The sequence below is a fragment of the Symphalangus syndactylus genome, chromosome X (assembly GCF_028878055.3).
Source record: "Symphalangus syndactylus isolate Jambi chromosome X, NHGRI_mSymSyn1-v2.1_pri, whole genome shotgun sequence".
Lineage (NCBI taxonomy): Eukaryota > Metazoa > Chordata > Mammalia > Primates > Hylobatidae > Symphalangus > Symphalangus syndactylus.
In genome coordinates, this window is record NC_072447.2 from 156174905 (window position 1) to 156192813 (window position 17909).

General features: G+C 61.2%; 3 protein-coding genes across 15 annotated transcripts; 2 read left to right on the top strand and 1 right to left on the bottom strand.

Moving 5' to 3' along the window:
* Positions 1-234: 234 nt before the first annotated feature.
* On the top strand, positions 235-4760 carry SRPK3 (SRSF protein kinase 3). Of its 3 annotated transcripts, XM_055267394.2 has the most exons (16): positions 235-316; positions 388-518; positions 678-786; positions 916-1003; positions 1294-1381; positions 1929-2035; positions 2110-2275; positions 2378-2403; positions 2892-3021; positions 3111-3158; positions 3258-3350; positions 3431-3531; positions 3887-3994; positions 4071-4140; positions 4218-4310; positions 4473-4760. In XM_055267394.2, exons 1-16 carry the CDS (start codon positions 261-263, stop codon positions 4655-4657), a joined length of 1599 nt encoding a protein of 532 aa, XP_055123369.1. In that variant the 5' UTR covers positions 235-260; the 3' UTR covers positions 4658-4760. The 3 variants fall into 3 exon arrangements, with proteins under 3 accessions (XP_055123369.1, XP_055123366.1, XP_055123368.1); XM_055267391.2 differs by having other exon boundaries at positions 2889-3021; positions 3111-3350; XM_055267393.2 differs by having other exon boundaries at positions 3111-3350.
* A 144-nt stretch (positions 4761-4904) lies between these two features.
* IDH3G (isocitrate dehydrogenase (NAD(+)) 3 non-catalytic subunit gamma) lies at positions 4905-13428 on the bottom strand. 4 transcript variants are annotated; one of them, XM_055267395.2, is made up of 13 exons: positions 13283-13428; positions 9881-9922; positions 9635-9646; positions 9272-9369; positions 8788-8900; positions 7237-7297; positions 6985-7117; positions 6627-6760; positions 6214-6316; positions 5965-6111; positions 5518-5612; positions 5375-5435; positions 4905-5110 (listed from the first exon to the last, which is right to left on the bottom strand). In XM_055267395.2, the coding sequence occupies exons 1-13, from the start codon at positions 13361-13363 to the stop codon at positions 5009-5011; spliced, it is 1182 nt and encodes a 393-aa protein (XP_055123370.1). In that variant the 5' UTR covers positions 13364-13428; the 3' UTR covers positions 4905-5008. The 4 variants fall into 4 exon arrangements, with proteins under 4 accessions (XP_055123370.1, XP_055123372.1, XP_063490358.1 ...); XM_055267397.2 differs by lacking the exon at positions 9635-9646; XM_063634288.1 differs by lacking the exon at positions 9635-9646 and having other exon boundaries at positions 4905-5146.
* Positions 13196-17589, top strand: SSR4 (signal sequence receptor subunit 4). Of its 8 annotated transcripts, none has more exons than XM_055267399.1 (7): positions 13196-13371; positions 13711-13800; positions 15454-15572; positions 16568-16642; positions 16837-16926; positions 17172-17237; positions 17430-17589. In XM_055267399.1, the coding sequence occupies exons 1-7, from the start codon at positions 13362-13364 to the stop codon at positions 17532-17534; spliced, it is 555 nt and encodes a 184-aa protein (XP_055123374.1). In that variant the 5' UTR covers positions 13196-13361; the 3' UTR covers positions 17535-17589. The 8 variants fall into 8 exon arrangements, with proteins under 8 accessions (XP_055123374.1, XP_055123373.1, XP_063490361.1 ...); XM_055267400.1 differs by lacking the exon at positions 13196-13371 and adding an exon at positions 13589-13622; XM_055267398.1 differs by having other exon boundaries at positions 13362-13800.
* Positions 17590-17909: the final 320 nt, after the last annotated feature.

Consider the following 17909-nt stretch of genomic DNA (forward strand, 5'->3'; position numbering starts at 1 on the left):
GTTGCTTCACCCCCGCGTGGACCTCCCCCTCGTCTCTGGAGCAGGAGGGGGGGCTCTGCCTGGGGGCCAGAGTCTCTGGGGCTGCCGTCGCGCCGCCCCCTCCCCGCGCTGCATACCTTGCCCACAGCCGAGCAGCTGGGAGGCTATTTATAAAGGCGGGTGAGATCAGCGGCCGGCCGAGGCTATAAATTCGCAGGCCCCGGCCGGGCCCCACAGGAGCAGCCGCCCGGGGCACCGGAGCTGCGGGCTGCGTGGCCGGGATGAGCGCCAGCACGGGCGGCGGCAGGGACAGCGGCAGCAGCGGCAGCAGCAGCAGGTAGGGCTCGGCTCGGGCACCCGGAGCCCCTGGCGTCTCTCCTGCTCACTGCCCACCCACCCCACCCACAGCTCACAGGCCTCCTGTGGGCCCGAGTCCTCGGGCTCCGAACTAGCCCTGGCCACGCCAGTGCCTCAGATGCTGCAGGGCCTTCTGGGCTCCGACGACGAGGAACAGGAAGACCCCAAGGACTACTGCAAGGGTGAGACTTGGCCCTGGGAACATGTGGCCTGACGGCCACTGCAGGGACCCGGGGCAGCCCTGGGCCCACATGGGCCAGACGGTCAATGGGGCCGAGGTGTTCGGGGGCCCAGGGTAGTGAGAACCCCCTCCACCCTGATCTATCATCTCCCCTGGTCAGGCGGCTACTACCCTGTGAAGATTGGCGACCTGTTCAATGGGCGGTACCACGTGGTGCGCAAACTGGGCTGGGGCCACTTCTCCACCGTCTGGCTCTGCTGGGACATCCAGTGAGTGCCTCCTTCGCCTCCTGGGCCCAGCACTGGCTGGGATCCTGTCCCTGGGCTTGGTTGGGGCCACCCTGATCCCCGCCGTGGGTCCTGCCAGGGCCACAGCCTACAAGGGTCTCGGTATTGCAGGCGCAAGCGCTTTGTGGCCCTGAAAGTGGTGAAGAGTGCAGGGCATTACACGGAGACAGCTGTGGATGAGATCAAGCTCCTGAAATGTGTGAGGCACCTCCCTACCCCACTCCCAGCTCCCCTGGAGCTGCCTGGGGCCTGGCAATGCGGGTGCAAGGCCTGCCGGGGCTCTGTGGGGCAGGGCGGGGCTCCCCGAGGGGCAGCCTCCAGCTGGCTGTGCCCAAGGGGGAGGATCTGGAGGAACAGATGAGGGACAGGAGGGGTTGGCGGCCTTTCTTCCAGCAGGGCCCAGCTGGAGCAGGAGAAGGGTACACTGAAGGGAGCTGTGGGCTTCAGGGCAGGGTGGAACCATCTGTGGCCCCTTGGCTTTTACTCCAGGTCCGGGACAGCGACCCCAGTGACCCCAAAAGAGAGACCATTGTCCAGCTCATTGATGACTTCAGGATCTCAGGAGTCAATGGAGTCCGTATCCTTTGCAGGAAGAGCAAAGCAGTGTGGCAGCCAAGGGCCGGCAAACCGGGGGGGGGGGGGGGGGCCTCGCTGCTACAGCCTGTCTGCACATCCCTCCCAGTAACGGGAGCCTCTGGCATGACCCCGCCCCCGGGTAATTGTGTTTACGTGGAGGCAGTAACAAGCTAGCGTCGATGGATGTTGCTATTATCCCCAAACGGCAGGTGCCGTCTCTGTGGCACTGCCTTCCCTTTGGGGGACTGCCAAGAGGCCCTATGGCATAACTGGCATGGGAGTGGGCTGGCCCGAGAGGCCTCTGTGCCTGCTCCTCCAGCGCCACCTCTAGGATGACCACAAAATGCACCATCCCAACTGGCATACCTGTTAAGAGTGACAGGGACACTATCAATGATGACACCAGCATAATGGTGACCAGGACTGCCCACGGGAGGCCCTGCCTCCCCACCTCCACACGGCCCAAGCCTTGCTGCTCCCCTAGCTGAGGGTGGGTGGGGCCTGTGCCGCAGCTGGTGTCCACTGGCCGCCCTTCACTCCCAGCCCAGATGTGTGCATGGTGCTGGAGGTGCTGGGCCACCAGCTCCTCAAATGGATCATCAAGTCCAACTACCAGGGCCTGCCCGTGCCCTGTGTGAAGAGCATCGTGAGGCAGGTGAGTGCCACCCACTGGCCTGCCCAGCCTGGCCTGGGCAGGAGTTGGTGGAGGTCAGGTGCGACTCTCCACAGGTGCTGCACGGCCTGGACTACCTCCACACCAAGTGCAAGATCATCCACACGGACATTAAGCCCGAGAACATCCTGCTGTGTGTGGGGGACGCCTACATCAGGCGCCTGGCCGCCGAGGCCACTGAGTGGCAACAGGCAGGGGCGCCGCCCCCCTCCCGCTCCATAGGTACCAAGGGCCCACATGGGGCTGGGTCAGGGCCTCTGGGCCTGAACTCCTGCCTGAGTCTCTGTTCCTCCCTGTCCCCCTGCTCCTCACCTGCACTCCCAGTCAGCACTGCCCCCCAGGAAGTCTTGGTAAGTTGGGGGGCCCCTCTCTCCCATGCCTCGTCTCCCATCCGAGCCAACTGGAGGCCATCTCTGGAGCCACAGTGGCTCCACCCCTCACCTTCACGCACTCCCACGGTGGTAATCCCGAAAGGCTGGGTGGCTGGGCTGAGGGTGATCCCCGGGGTGGGTCAAGTGCCCCAAACTGCTCTTGGTGAAAGGACGCTGTCTTCCCCAAATGGCCACTTCCACCTGCCTTAGCTTGGGCTGAGAGGGGACAGAGAGCACCCTGAGGCGGGCCGGCCAGGTCCTCCCACTCCTAATGGGGCCACAGGTGGGGAGGCAGGGAGAGTAGTGAGTAGCTGGTGCCAAGGGGCGCTGGCGCCACATTCTGGTGTCCATGGGAGCCCTGGAGCCCGGAGAGGCCTCTTCCCTGGCGGCTGTGCAGGGAAACCTCCACTTCATGCTGACTGGGGCGGGCGACAGGAACCCTGGGGTGACCCTGGCTCTGACAGCAGACCGGTAAGCTGTCCAAAAACAAGAGGAAGAAGATGAGGCGCAAACGGAAACAGCAGAAGCGGCTGCTGGAGGAGCGGCTGCGGGACCTGCAGAGGCTGGAGGCCATGGAGGCCGCGGCCCAGGCTGAGGGTGAGGGGCCACAGGGGGTGATGGGCCGTGGAGCGCAGCAAAGGCTGCAGGGCATCTGCTCAGCAGCTGCCTCCACCCCGTCTCCCCAGACTCCGGCTTGAGACTAGACGGGGGCAGCGGCTCCACCTCCTCTTCAGGCTGCCACCCGGGGGGCGCCAGAGCAGGTCCCTCCCCAGCCTCTTCCTCCCCTGCCCCGGGGGGCGGCCGTAGCCTCAGCCCTGGCTCACAGACCTCAGGCTTCTCTGGCTCCCTCTTCTCTCCTGCCTCCTGCTCCATCCTCTCCGGCTCATCCAATCAGCGAGAGACCGGGGGCCTCCTGTCGCCTAGCAGTAAGTTGGGTGGCAGGTGGTGGGCAGGCAGGGCTGGCAGGAGTCGGACCACTTCAGTTTCCCTGCTCTGCCTTCCCCAGCACCATTCGGTGCCTCGAACCTCCTGGTGAACCCCCTGGAGCCCCAAAATGCAGATAAGATCAAGATCAAGATCGCAGACCTGGGCAACGCCTGCTGGGTGGTATGAGCAAGCCTGGGAGAGCAGAGTGGGGGGCCCTGGTCCAAGGGTGGAGGCACAGGGCCACTCTTGGGGAGCCCTGCCCCAGTCTGCAGTGCACATGAACCGTCGGCCGGGTGGGCATCGGTCCTGCCCAGTCAACAGCACTGGGGCCATGGCCAAGGGCAGGGGCCACTAGGAAGGGATCAGCCTCAGCCTCAGATCACTGGGCCTGTCCCTCTTGGAAGATCTGGGGACCCCGAGACTCAGAGCAAACCCCACCGAGCTCCTCGGGTAGGTGGATCGGGGTGGGGTAGGAGTCCGTGGGGGCAGGACAGCCTTGGCCCCGGCCCGTCCCCAGGGCTCCCCTTGCTTCCAGCACAAGCACTTCACGGAGGACATCCAGACTCGGCAATACCGGGCCGTCGAGGTGCTGATCGGCGCCGAATATGGCCCCCCGGCAGACATCTGGAGCACGGCCTGCATGGTACGCCCGCCCGGGCTGCCCTGTGCCCAGGGCCACCAGCCCACCAGCCAGCAGCCTCACCTCCTCCCCCTTCCAGGCCTTCGAGCTGGCCACTGGTGACTACCTGTTCGAGCCGCATTCTGGAGAAGACTACAGTCGTGATGAGGGTAAGGGATGAGGGCTCTGGGCTCAGCCTCCCAGCCTCCTGGCCTGCCTGCCCCCAACCTCCTCTTTCGGCCCACAGACCACATCGCTCACATAGTGGAGCTTCTGGGGGACATCCCCCCAGCCTTCGCCCTCTCAGGCCGCTATTCCCGGGAGTTCTTCAACCGGAGAGGTGAGGGCCCGGGCAGGCTCAGGCCATGTGGCTGCAGGGAGGGTGGGACGGGGACCTTGGATTCTGCAACAGAGGGAACGCTGGGTCCCAGGAGCCAGGGCCTAAGCAGAAGGCAGGCCTAGAGACAGGGACAGAGCCTGACACCCGCTGGCCTGCCCGCAGGAGAGCTGCGGCACATCCACAATCTCAAGCACTGGGGCCTGTACGAGGTACTCATGGAAAAGTACGAGTGGCCCCTAGAGCAGGCCACACAGTTCAGCGCCTTCCTGCTGCCCATGATGGAGTACATCCCCGAAAAGCGGGCCAGTGCCGCTGACTGCCTCCAGCACCCCTGGCTCAACCCCTAGGCCCGGCTACGGCTCCACCTCCAGCTCTCTGTGCCTTGAGGGAAAAGCGGGACAGCTCCCACCACCCTGCTGGGTGCCAGCTCTCCACAACCACAGGGCAGAGAGATGCTGGAGCCAGGCCCGGCTCTCAGAGCGTGTTCTGCCTGAGACCCCCGTGAGGGCTCTCGGAGAAAGTGTGTGTATTCCTTTCTTAATAAAGTGTGGACTGAACATCGGTGCCTGGAGTGAGGGAGGCCCACGTCAAGTCTAGGGAGAAGGTGCTTTATTCTGGGCTCTGCCTACCAGGCTGGCTGGGGTGCTGGGGTGGGAAGGGGAATCCAAGGAGCAAACCAAGAAGGTCCTCGGGCCAGCCTAGGCCTCCACAGCCCGGCCGTTGATGACGCGGATGTGGCGGATGATGTCCTGGATGGCTTCAGATGTTGTGCCCTGGCCCCCGATGTCCGGAGTGTGCATCTGTAGGACACAGGCAGGCTTGGCACACGCCAGGCCCTGCCACCCCTCACTGTACAGGCAGCCCGGGGCTACCCACTGTCTCCTGTGGCGTGCAGGACTGGGACTGCCACAGGAGGGAAGTGGCACCAGCTAAGGGCCAGAAGATGGTGCCAGATCCAGTACCATCCTCCCCTGGGGGCTGCGGTCAGTGCATGAGGCGGGCTACAGGAGGCTGCAGGGGGAGGCTGGGTGGGGCAGCAGGGTAGGGTACGAGGGGAACCTCACATTCTCATTGTCCATGGATGCCAGGACAGCCTTACGGATGGAGGTGGCATAGGAGTGCAGCCTAGAGGATGGGACAGCCAGCCTTCAGTCCCTGGGGCCCGGAGGACTGGCCAGGGGCTCGCGGGACAGCAGGAGCCACTCACTTGAGGTGGTCCAGCATCATGCAGCTGGCCAGCAGGGTGGCCGTGGGGTTGGCGATGTTCTTATTGGCGATACTCTTGCCGGTGTTCCTCGTAGCCTGGGGAGGCAAGACGAAGGAGAGTGGGTGGAAGGCAGAAGGATGCCGGGCAGTGACTCTACTCCTGTGACGTGTCCAGAAGAGGCGACTCCACAGGGACAAAAGCCCACCAGCGGGTGCCAGGGGCTGGGGGGAGGGTGTGGGGACAGATAGCTTATGGGGACAGGCTTTCCTCATGGGGTGGTGAAAATGTTCTGGAATGACCTGGTGGTGACGGCAGTACAACCCTGGATATCCAAAAAACTACTAAATCATGCACTTTGAAAGGGCTAACCGGATGGGATGAGTGTGCCTCACTAAGTCTGTGAACAGGAGAACGGCGGCAAGCCGCGGCGCTGCCACCGGCACTCACCGTTTCAAACACCGCGTACACATGGCCATAGTTGGCCCCAGCCACAAGGCCTGGGCCCCCGACCAGTCCTGCGCAGACGTTGTTGACAATGTTGCCATAGAGATTGGGCATCACCATGACATCGAACTGCTGGGGCCGGGACACCAGCTGCGGGACAAGGAGGGGGCTGGCTGAGGAGCAGATTCGGGAGCATGGGTGGGAGAAGCCCAGGGCACTCGGGGCAGGGGGCAGCACTGGGCGGGCTCATACCTGCATGGTGGTGTTGTCCACAATCATGTTCTCGAAGGTGATCTGGGGGTAGTGGGCTGCCACCTCCCTGCAGCACTGGAGGAAAAGCCCGTCGCCCAGTTTCCTGGTGGCGGGTTAGGAATAGGACACCAGCTTGGCCATCCTAACAGTCAGCCGGAGGGACGGGGCGTGCAGAGGGCCCCAGGAGGCTGGGGTCTGAATTCTAACCTGTCCCTCACCAGCAAAATGGACAGAATCCCACCCCACCTCCCGTAAGTGTGGGTTCTGGCAAGGCCTCGAGGGCAACAGGGCACTCGCCTGGAGTGGCCCCTTGGTGGGTAGCTGGGCTTTTGGACCACAAATCCCTGAGAGCAGGCTCAAGTAGGCCGCTGCAGCTGCTTCTGGACTGCTCGCAGAGGGGTCAGGGGACGTACATGATGTTGGCCTTGTGCACGGCCGTCACTTTCTTGCGCCCGCTCTCCTGCGCCAGCTTGAAGGCGTACTCGGCGATGCGCAGGGACTTGGCCTTGGTAATGATCTTCAGGCTCTCCACCACTCCCGCCACACTCTGAGGAGGGCATGGGGAGAAGAGACCCATGTGCTACCGAAGAGCAGCACTGGCCAAACGAGCTGGCGTGACAGGGCCACTGTGGGAAGCAACCCTGTCTGCCTATTTCTGGCTTCTCCCTCGGGCACAGCCCCTGCCCTCTGAGGGTACACCTGTCCCTGGTTCCTTAAGCTCTCCCCTTAATCTTGACCCTGGGGGGCTCATCTCGGGCCCCCCATGCACACCTCATGCTCCAGGCTGCTGTACTCGCCCTCCGTGTTCTCCCGGACAATGAGGATGTCTATGTCCTTGTGCCGGGTCACCACGCCTGGCAGGCTCTTACAGTGGATGACGTTGGCATAGAGGTCCAGGCTGGTGCTGGGAGGGGACAGAGAAAGAGGCTGCTAGACCTGACAGGTGGCTGACTGGAGCCAGACTCCGCTGGCTCACCCCACCTTAGCCTCACCGAGCCCCCAGCCCGCACACCCGGATCTCACCGAAGGATGTTGTTTCGAGATTTGTGCGACGGTGGCAGATTATGGTTGGTTTCGATGTTGCCTACAAAACACAACACAGGCTCAGTGGCACTGCCCATCCCCGCCCCACCTCAGCAGGGCAGCTGAAGGCTGCCGGGGTCAGGAGAAGACTTGGGGAGCAAAAATGCTTCATGGAACACTAGAATGCTAGAATGCAACTTCCAGCCTAAGCCCCACGAGGCTACCTGCTCAGGGATCTCAAAGGGCACCTGGTGCAGCAGGTGCTCCATGAATAACCGCTGAACGACGGAATGAACAAGTCAGTAAATGAATAAAGGCTGGCAACCAGCCAGGCAGCCACGCCATTCCCCGCCCAGGCTCTGGAGCAACAGAAAGTGACCACTCTTTACTAACAGGCTGGCCGGCCAGGCCCCCACATCAAGGCACCACACTCAGGGGCAGGCAGGGGCTGCCTGGAGAAGGCCACGGATTGGCCGGACCCTGCCCTACGACCCAGGGCACCTGGAGGAAGGGAAGCAGAGGCCAGTGGCCGCTGAGGACAGCAGTCAGAGGGCGCCAAGCAGAGGCCGCCTGCTGGTGAGCAGAACCCCACCCAGATTGCTCCACTCAGAGTGCAGGGGTCCCCTGTGGCTGGCACAAAGGCCCCTCTACTTGACTGCCAGGGCCTGGGGCTCCTCCTGGGTTCATCTTTGCTCACATGCTCCTCACACAGTGCAGGTAATAGGCTGAGTGTGCAAAATGAGCAATGGAAGCAGTTTAAGGAGCTCAAGTGAAGCCCTGAGAATCCCTGCCTGGGCTCTGCCATCCACCCCCAGGCTGGCTGCAGCCGAGGAGCCAGGCAGAGGGTCAGAACTCCATCTCTGTGATACCTGGTTTGTGAAGAAAGATGCTGAGGGTGAAAGCTGACCCCAGCAGAGAGGACTGCCTCAGGAGGGAAGGAGGGGTGGGAGGGAACCCATCAGGGAGCCTGTCACTGGACAGGCGCACACACAGCTGCTCTCACTCCAACCCCAGCATCGTAGCGCAAACACGCCTGAGGAGGCGTCCACCCAGTCTCCAAGCACAAGGGTCCTCTCTAGCCAGACAAGCCCTGAAATCAGAGCCGCAGGGCACCACAAGAGTCAGCTCAGAGGGAGGTAAAAGAAATCACACGGACCGGGCACGATGGCTCACGCCTGTAATCCCAGCACTTTGAGAGGCTGAGGCGGGCGGATCACGAGGTCAGGAGTTCAAGACCAGCCTGGCCAACATGGTGAAACCCCATCTCTACTAAAAATACAAAAATCAGCTGGGCATGGTGGCGGGCGCCTGTAATCTCAGCTACTCGGGAGGCTGAGGCAGGAGAATCGCTTGAAACTGGAAGGCAGAGGTTGCACTGAGCCGAGATCGCACCGCTGCACTCTAGCCTGGGCGACAGAGTGACTCCATCTCACAAAGAAAGCAAGCAAGAAAGCAAGAAAGGAAGCAAGAAAGGAAGCAAGAAAGGAAGCAAGAAGTCAAGAAAGAAATCACACCTATGGCCCCATCCTGGCCCCTGGCCCTGGAGCTCACCCTTCAGGGCCACGCGGTTCCGGCGGATGGCCATGATGGCATTGCGAATGTCCTCTTCATCAGCGTTGGAACTCACGTGCACCTCTTCAAAGTCCACTGGTACACATGCGTGCCTGAGGCAGAGCAGGGTCAGGGAGGCTGGCCCAGGCCCTCCCCACACCTCCTCCAGGAAGCCCGCCCAGGCTACCTCTCTCCTGTTGCTACCTGCCCTGACCTGGCTCTGACTGAGAAGGGACTGGGCCCACCTTCACTGACTGATGGGGATGCGCCTGAACTCCACAATGCGCACCGTGGCAGGGCTGGTGCCACCTTCCCCGAGCCCAGGCCAGTCTGGCGGGATCACAGGCCATGGGACGCAAGGCATGGGCTTACAGGTCGTCCTGCCATGGCCTCACCGAGTGCTTCTGGGTGCAATGCCCCTCTTGGCACAAAGTCCTCAGGGCCCCCTGGCTGAGGACAAGGCGGGGACCCAGGAGCTCCATACCTGAAGACAGACTTGACGTGCAGCATGAGCTCCGGCCCAATGCCATCCCCTGGGATCATGGTCACTGTGTGCCGCCCGCCATACTTAGCCGATGGAGGCTGCGGGAGGCAGAGGGTGAAGGTGGGCCTTCGGGGATCCCACATGCCCCCCAGCTCGGCCCCCATAGGCTCCAGGCAGTTCCCTTCTTCCCACTGACGCTGACCCCACAGGCCACCCCGTCACAAGGTGCCAACTTGGGGCAGCCCCGTCCCAGACAAGGCTGCTCCTGGGTCAGCAGCAGCCCACCCCCACCTGGAATTTAGTCAACCCCAAAGGAACGAAGAGCCCCCCCAAACCTAACAGGCAGAGAAGAAGAATACTCACAATTGTTTGTTGCTAGAAAGGAGGAGAAAGGAAGAAGGCACAATCAGCCAAGGTTCCCAGAGCAAGGCCGTGACCAGGAAAGTGGGACCTTTTCCCGGGGGGGTGCTGGCTAGTGTAACTCCCAGAAGAGCGGTGGGTAAGCCCTGGAGACCGCGTCTCAGAGGACAGGACACAGGCCGTGCACACACGTGCACAACTGCGGCCACATGGAGACAGACACATGCATGGGCACGGGCAGGTACTTACTGAAGAGATGCTCCTCGAGGGGACCTCGTGGGCGCCTAGAACCTGGCAGAGAGACCAAATGCCAGCGGTTGGTTTGATGTCTAGCCCAGAAAGCCAAGTTGCAAGGAAAAACGGACCGTCCCCACTGTGCCCACGCAGGTCCCCTGTCTGTGCAGCATGACCCACTGCCAGGGGCACAATAGATAATTAGCTCCAAAGCCTCTGTCCCCGGGGCCGGCCCGCTGGAGCATCTGGAAAGCAGAAAGCGCTCCAGCCTCCTGCCTCCTTCAGCTCTTCGGAAAATTTCTTGAAAGGCGTGTCCCTGCCCTCCCTCCTCTTTTTTGCTTCTGATTATTTTTTTGGCCAGTTATTCCTGCTCAGCGATGTTTGTAACATGCAAAAATTGGCAAACTAACCCTGGTACAGCAGGGAAATCATTACAACAAACCACAGATCCATGACAACAGTCACGTTATCACTTCGCTGATCACTTTTCCTTATTACAAAAGCAGCATGTGGTCGCTACAGAAAAAGCAGAATAGGGAGATACGAAGGTAGCACCCAGCCTCCGGCCTCCCTGAGACAAGCACTGTTGGCCCCCTGGAGAATGGCCCTTCGGCATTAGAAATCGAAAACAAATGTGCAGGGACATCCAGCCATTTCTGGAAGGTTGATAACAGAAACCCAACTCTGGGAAGGCCTTTGGAAAGGACTGCTGGACGCCGAATGTCCCCAGTGCCCTGACTGGAAATGCCGGACAGCTTCAGAGCCAAAGCTGCCTGAGCCAAATGTGCCAGGTGCCAAGTGACCTGCTGTCCTGGAAGAAGCCCCACCTAGAACACACCTGAGATGGTGGCAGAGCCAAGGTCTTCCCTGTCACTTGGGGATGCCCTGCCACGTGACCACCAGGCAGCAGCAAAGTGTTCCAGCCAATGGCAGAAGCATCACAGCCATTGGCCAAAGAGCCATGCCTTCCTGCTAGAAGTCCAGAAGGCTCGGGCGGAGTCTGACCTCTCCCTGTCTGTGTGTACCTGGCCGGCATTCGCAAGGGGCCCACTTGCACGAGTGCGGGCAGTGCAGGTGTACCACTCATCAGTCCAAGCCAGGGGCTAGGAGAGGGTAGCTCAGCTGATCTGTGTGGCACCTGGATCTGCAACCACAGGCACAGTCAGGACTTTTCTGTCTTCTCTCTAGCGCTTGTCAACATCTGAAATCATCTTATCTGGGGGCTCTTGTAAGCACGCAGAAGGCGGCTTCGGTGGACCTTCCTCCAGGGAGCTTTCCCTGATGCCCTAAGGCTACTGAGCTGGGATCCTAAGGCCCTACCTACCCCCTTCCCTAGGTTATCATTGCATTGCTCCCTCCTCAACCCCTGAGCCCGAGAGGAGGGGCCAAGTCAGTGTGGTCCAATACTGCCACCCTAGGACCCAGCACAGTACCTGGCCCAGAGCTGGGACATAAGGAACATTTCCTGAGTGAACAAGCACATCAGAAAATGAAGAAAGTTCTGGAGACTAGGGAGGCCTCGGTCCAAATCCACCATCCACTCCTCTCGAGACTGCTTCACGGCCTCATCTGCAATTCACAGAATGGAGGTACCTACTTTCCGTGACTGTTGGAAAGATTAGGCGAGAGGAGGCGTGTGAGCTGCTCACAGTAGCTAGTGCCACACAGCACGCCTGCCCCTTCACCCCACTGGCCCCTCAGGTCAGAGTTCAAGGTTGGTGTCCCTGGGAGGTCACAGGTGGACCCCTGCAGCTCCCAGCAGTAGTTCCTCCTGGGCTTCAGCTGTGGCAGCAAGCCAATCTCCTGAGGGCATGGACCTCCCTCACAGATGGCAACATCACCACCAGGGCTGAGCTGAACCTCTCCGCCACCCGGTCCCTGTGCCAGGTGTTCCTTTGGGCTTTGGCAAAAGACCCAGAGAGCGCTCCAGATGGACTTCCCTGACCTTACTGTACAGATACAGGCACCTTCCTTCAGGAGGTCGCAAAGGCTCTGCCTTGTGCCCTGACTTCCCTGTGAAGCCACCAATCAAAGGAGCCAGGTGTGAGGCAGGATGCACTATGCACACGCCTCCCACTCTCCCATCACCCTTTCATGGTTCCACGGAAAGAAAGAACATCCACACCCCACATCTTATGCCTGCTGAGGCTTCTCTCTTTGGCATATTTCTGTTGGACCATGTGTCAATGGTGGCTGCATGTTTTCCCATGGCGTCCAAATCAGTGGGATCCAAGACCTGGGGTTCCTCTGTAAGGGCTTTCATACCCAGGACAGTCAGTCTCAGGGCAAGGCACTGCCCACCTATCCACCGTTCACTGTCCCCTACTCCCACCCCAACGCACACACAGGCACACACACAGAGGAGGTCAGGGAGGAGGCACATGTCTTCACCAAGAGCCTACAGGAGCCCAGTTGCTGGAGCCATCAGAGCCTCTGGAAAGCCACTATATACTGCCGTCCTTTCAGCAGCAAGGTGGGAGAAGTCAGCATCGTCAAGAGAATTTCATTAGGCACAAGCAGTCTCCCCCAGAGATCAGAAGGAGAAAACATAGCAAGTAGAGATGTCCCTGGGGAGTGGCAGCAAAGTCACGGAGTTCTGGAAGGTCAAAGTTGACAGGACCCTTTGAGAACATGAAGTCTCCTCCCCTCTGGGTTCCAAAGGGGAAACTGGAACCCAGAGAGAGGAGGAAGTGGCCTAAGGCCACGCAGTGGCTCAGTGTGGGAGCATGGCCTAGAGGTCAAACCTCTTACCCATCAGGGCCAGGTGCTGCTTCAGATGGTTTCCAGCCCACCTAGGACCTAAATTAACCTCCTCTTAAATAAGTGTAAGGAAAGAAGACTCGGACCTGAATACGCAAGACCGCAGACCGAGAAGAGCAGAAGCAAAACCCCCGCAGCCTCAGAAACTCTAGCTCCTTCCCATTCCAGGCGCCTCGAGGGGAAGGCATCTGGGGTTCTAAGACTGCAGGAGGATGGGGGGTGACTGGCAAAGTCCGGTTCTTTGCCACCGGGACAGGTGGCAAAGCGGTCCACGAGAGGGGAACCCGTGGAGAAATCTGAGTCCCGGAACCGGATTCCCGAAGCGGTTTGAGAAAGGCGGGCCGGGATACGTGAGTGACTGCCTCAGAAGGGCTCCTTCAAGGATGCTAAGGAGGTGACAGCCGCCGTGGCCCACTCTCCCTGCCCGTCCGGAGCCCCCAGCCACCCGATGCAGACCCCCTGGGAGAGCCGGCCCAGGGCCAACTTCGGCCAATCCCCTCAGTGACAGCGGAGGCGGCCAATCAACCCCGGCGCGAAGCCGTTTCCCCGCCCCTGGTGGGGCTCCTAGCCAATCGGACTCCAGACTGCATCGGGAGCGGCTACCCCACCGCTCCCCTGCGACCGCTGCCGCGGTCCCCTGGCCCTTTCCCTGCTCACCTCCCAGGGACGGCAGAGAAGGGCTGGCCTGAGCACCGCCTTCGCGGCGCTGCCGGCGACGGTCGCTACCTTCAGCGCCATGACGGAAAGTCAGAGTCTCCGCACGTCCCGACACGCAGATACCGCTCTCGCGAGAGTTCGACGTGGTGCGAAGTTTCGGGGACAGGCGCGGACCCGATACTGCGCACGCGCGCGGTCGCACCGATCCCACGCCCCCTTCCGGCGCCTAGAGCGCCGCTGCCGCCATGTTGAGGGGGGACCGCGACCAGCTGGGCCCCTGGCTCGGGGAGGGGCCACGTCAGTGCTGCCAGAGACGTCACAATGCCGGCCCAGCCCTTCGGTGCACAATTGGCTGCCGCTGCCACTTACGTGTCGCTCTTCCTCGTTTGCCCCTCGTGTTCATGGGAGCTCGTTTTCTTTTTCTCTAGGCAGAGAAGAGGCGATGGCGGCGATGGCATCTCTGGCATCTCTCGGCGCCCTGGCCCTGCTCCTGCTGTCCAGCCTCTTCCGCTGCTCAGGTAGCGGCCCAGCCGGGGCTTCTTTCTTGCGAGCCTCTGACCCACGGCAGGTGGTGTTGGGGGGAGGAGGGATGCGGGGGTCTGGCCTTTCAGGGTCCGTCGCTGCGGGCCGGGCCTTCCTCCGAGAGGCAGGCGGCGTTGGGACGGGGGGACCAAAGCACCTCGCGCACGTTTACTGGCAGCCCAGCTTTTCCTTGTCTGCTCATACGAAGAGGAGTCCCCGAGCCTCCACGGTGCGCCCAGCACGGAACGTGACACATGTCCCCGCTCCGGCTCCCTGCGGGGTCGGACCGGAGCGAAGCTCTGTAGCGCTGAGTGATCGCGGCCAAAAACGGGGCTGGAGGAGCCGCATAAGCTAGGAAGGGACCTCAGTGAGGAGAGGGAGCAAGAGCCGGGCGAGTTAGATGGGGAGCCAAAGGTGCGCAGGGCCTTGAGTGCCTGGCCGAAGACTGGCTTTTCCGGAGGGCCCTGCCTTACCCTTACCAGAGTTTTCGACAGAGCCGACCAGGGGTCCCGTCGATTTGCATTCGTGAGGCTGAGGTCTGAGCTCCAGAGTGTGTTTAGGAGGTGGCTGCAGCAGCCAGCCCCGGGCCCGGGGGCCAGGACTGGACAGGGGCGGCTTTCTGCACATTGCCTTTTCTGCTGTCCTTCAGGCCAGTAGCCTTGCTGCCTGCAACGTTTTGGCAGCCTAACTGGCCTCCCTTTCCGCACACCCCTCATCTGCCCCTCAGGAATTCCCTGAGCTATAGTCAGGGACGTATCCAGAGCACAAGCCTGGCCATAAAACCCTTCGGGGGCTCCCCTGCGCCACAGGAAGCAGGCCCAACTTGGGCAGGACACAGAAGGGCTGGCGGGATCTAGCCCCTGAGAACTGCCTCCACGCTGTTCCTAGGGATCTGCCTCCTGTGGTCCAGACCCAGAGCCTTCTCTGACGTCCTCTGCTGAAGCCATCGTTCTGCCGGGGCACCACATTTGGACAGCGGGTGGCTGAGAACGTTCCCACTTTGGGGAGCCTTTGTTTCACACCCTCTGACGTAGGCGGCAGCCTTCCTTAACCTGTGGTTATGGAGAAGGCTAAGGCAAGGTCCTTTCTCTCACAGCTAACAAGTTGTGCTTCTGGAACCAGAGCCTCTCCCGTTTACTTTCTTAGGAAACGCTGGGGCCAGTCTTGGCCTTCTGTCAACCGGCCGGGGGCAGAGACCCTTTCTCTCATCTTGAAAGCCCCAGTGCATTGCCTACCTGCAGCCCCTACCCCCGATGTCTCTGCTGAGGATGCCTTCAGTAACGTCCAGGCCGTTTGTGGCTCTGAATTGAGGCTGGCCTGGCCCCCAGGCCTCCGTGTCATAGGTCCAAGTGTTGGCATGTATTGTCTAGTGAATCCAGCCCCCACCTGCCCCCAGTTCACTCTTCCTGCACACCTCCAGAAAGCCGGCCTTGCCCCTCCCCAGCCTTCCTTCACAGCCATCCCACCTATGTTGCCACTGCATTTGTGACCGAGCACTTGGATCTGTCTCGCATATCCCACCTGGAAGGGGCAGGAGAATCCCGTGGGTCCCCAGCTGATCCGTGCTATGAGGCAGGGCCGGGCCATCCTGCCCTCAGACCGGGATACTCGAGCTGGCCTTACCAGGCATCTCTCCCTCTTCCCCGCAGCCGAGGCCTGCCTGGAGCCCCAGATCACCCCTTCCTACTACACCACTTCTGACGCTGTCATTTCCACTGAGACCGTCTTCATTGTGGAGATCTCCCTGACATGCAAGAACAGGGTCCAGGTGAGACAGTGGGGTTTCAGACAGGAGGGCGGGTGGGGGGTGCTCCTCACTGCCAGTTGATGGGGGACCCATGTCGATAGAGGGAGAATCAAGATTCCAACTCTTGGGGTGCCGGAGAGATCGGGACACAGCGATTGCCAGATCCTAGCCAGTGTTGACAGGTCACCTTCCTCACCTGCTTTGTGTGCTGTGCCTACACGAGGTAACACTGGGCTCACCACCAGCTGTTTCCCGAATGAGTATCTGGACCAGGAGAAAGGGCCGGGGGTCAGCCCACCCCGGTTGCCATCGGCCAGTTTGTCTGTGTGGGTGTTTTTGTTTTTGTTTTTTGTTTGTTTTTTTGAGATAGGGTCTCACTCTGTTGCCTCAGCTGGAGTGCATTGGCATGATCTTGGCTCACTGCAGTCTCCACCTCCCAGGTTCAAGCGATTCTCCTGTCAGTCTCCTAAGTAGCTGGGATGACAGGTGCTCGCCACCATGCCCAGCTAAGTTTTGTATTTTTTGGTAGAGACGGGGTTTCGGGTGTTCTAACTTCAAGATTCAGGAGCCTTGGCCTTGGCCTTGGCCCTGGCCCCTGACCTGTGTTCCCAAAAGTCCAAAGAGGGAAATGGGGCCTTATTTGGGTATGGCCCTCTTAGGGTAAAGCACCCCTTGGGCAGCCCACTGGGCACCCCTGACCCCAGCACCTCCCTTGTAGATTCAGGAAATCACTCAGCCCTTTTGATCATCCCGCCCCTGCTCACAGTCAACAGGGTTCCTATGCGTCCAGTTAGGCCTGGCCATGGGGATCTGGCCCTGTGCCCCCGTAGGGAGGACCGATGCAGAGGGCCAGTCACGGGATTGGTGAGTGTTACCTGCTACCTCCTGCCAGGGACACTGCAGCCCCCAACTGGGCCTAGCCTGCCCTCCTGCAGGCCATGTGAGCAGCGTACAGGGCTCCTCTGCCCACACCCAGAGGGGGCAGAAGGTGACCCTGCCTTTGTCCCCTCACCCAGAACATGGCTCTCTATGCTGACGTCGGTGGAAAACAATTCCCTGTCACTCGAGGCCAGGACGTGGGGCGTTATCAGGTGAGGGGCCAATGGTTCCCTTGCTAGGGGGCTCCCTGCTCCCAGGTGTGACCTGAAGCCCCAGGGGTGGCCGATCAACCAGGGCCAGGGGCCGTGGGCTCTGGCTGCTGGAGTGCTCCAGTGTCAGCACTGGTGGGCGGGGTGGCCCCTCCGTGTCCACTCTGCCCATACTCTGCTCAACACACCCAACCCAGGTGTCCTGGAGCCTAGACCACAAGAGCGCCCACGCAGGCACCTATGAGGTCAGATTCTTCGACGAGGAGTCCTACAGCCTCCTCAGGAAGGTGAGGACTCCGGTAGCCCACTGTGCTCCCATGTCTCTGGGGAGCAGGATGGGCCGGGTTGGGAGGTGCTGGCAGCGAGTCCTGAGCTGGGTGGCCTTTCTGTGATCCTGTCTGTTCCTCAGTGTCTCTCGCCCATTTCTCTCCTTTCCTTTTCTGGGGCTCGGGCCGGTGTTCCGACCTCTCTTTCCCCTCCCCTCCCCACCGCCACACGCTGGGCACCCCTGAGCCCAGCACCTCCCTTGCAGGCTCAGAGGAATAATGAGGACATTTCCATCATCCCGCCTCTGTTCACAGTCAGCGTGGACCATCGGGTGAGTGGCCTGGTCCCTCCTCCTTTTTGGGGTCGCTGGGCTAAGTGAAGGTTATCCTCTCCACAGCCCCAGCTCTGCTGCTGGGCCGTGACTGGCCAGCATGTCTTGGTTCCCCTGGCGGAGGGTGAGCAGGGCTGGCTGGTCTGCTCGCCTGTACTCCCCTGAGCTGGCTTGCGATCTCCTTTCTTTCAGGGCACTTGGAACGGGCCCTGGGTGTCCACTGAGGTACTGGCTGCGGCGATCGGCCTCGTGATCTACTACTTGGCCTTCAGCGCAAAGAGCCACATCCAGGCCTGAGGGCGGCACCCCAGCCCTGCCCTTGCTTCCGCCAATAAACATCACAGGACCTGGGGCTGCTGGCTTGCGTTATTGTGCCTTCCCCCGACCGGGAGAGCTGGCGGCCCAGCGTCTAGAACTCCCGTCCCTCCTCCCAGTGAAGCCCCCTGTCTGGTCCCCACAGAACCCCGTATCCACCTTCCCAGTGACTCTCTCCTGGTTCTGGTGAGGGCAGTGGGCTTGGCCACCTCCTCCCCAGGTGGCCCCACAGCCTCCATGGGGAAACAGCCAGCCTGGTCTTCATCACGGCTCCTGTGTTGGAAGCCCCAGGCCCATTCCGCACGCAGAGGGGTTTCCCTGCGCTGCTCATGGGCACAGCAAGTGCCCCCACCCTGC

Bases quoted from the DNA above. Each gene is read 5' to 3' on its own strand.
- SSR4 (XM_055267398.1), top strand. From the start codon at position 13,362: ATGACGGAAAGTCAGAGTCTCCGCACGTCCCGACACGCAGATACCGCT. The intron at 16,927-17,171 runs GTGAGGACTCCG...CCTCCCTTGCAG, and splicing joins CCTACAGCCTCCTCAGGAAG to GCTCAGAGGAATAATGAGGA. The intron at 17,238-17,429 runs GTGAGTGGCCTG...CCTTTCTTTCAG, and splicing joins CAGTCAGCGTGGACCATCGG to GGCACTTGGAACGGGCCCTG.
- IDH3G (XM_063634288.1), bottom strand. From the start codon at position 13,363: ATGGCGCTGAAGGTAGCGACCGTCGCCGGCAGCGCCGCGAAGGCGGTG. The intron at 8,901-9,271 runs GTATGGAGCTCC...GCTCTGCCTCAG, and splicing joins CACGTCAAGTCTGTCTTCAG to GCACGCATGTGTACCAGTGG. The intron at 7,118-7,236 runs GTGAGATCCGGG...GTCCCCTCCCAG, and splicing joins TCTCGAAACAACATCCTTCG to CACCAGCCTGGACCTCTATG.
- SRPK3 (XM_055267391.2), top strand. From the start codon at position 261: ATGAGCGCCAGCACGGGCGGCGGCAGGGACAGCGGCAGCAGCGGCAGC. The intron at 2,404-2,888 runs GTAAGTTGGGGG...TGGCTCTGACAG, and splicing joins CTGCCCCCCAGGAAGTCTTG to CAGACCGGTAAGCTGTCCAA. The intron at 3,022-3,110 runs GTGAGGGGCCAC...CCGTCTCCCCAG, and splicing joins GGCCGCGGCCCAGGCTGAGG to ACTCCGGCTTGAGACTAGAC.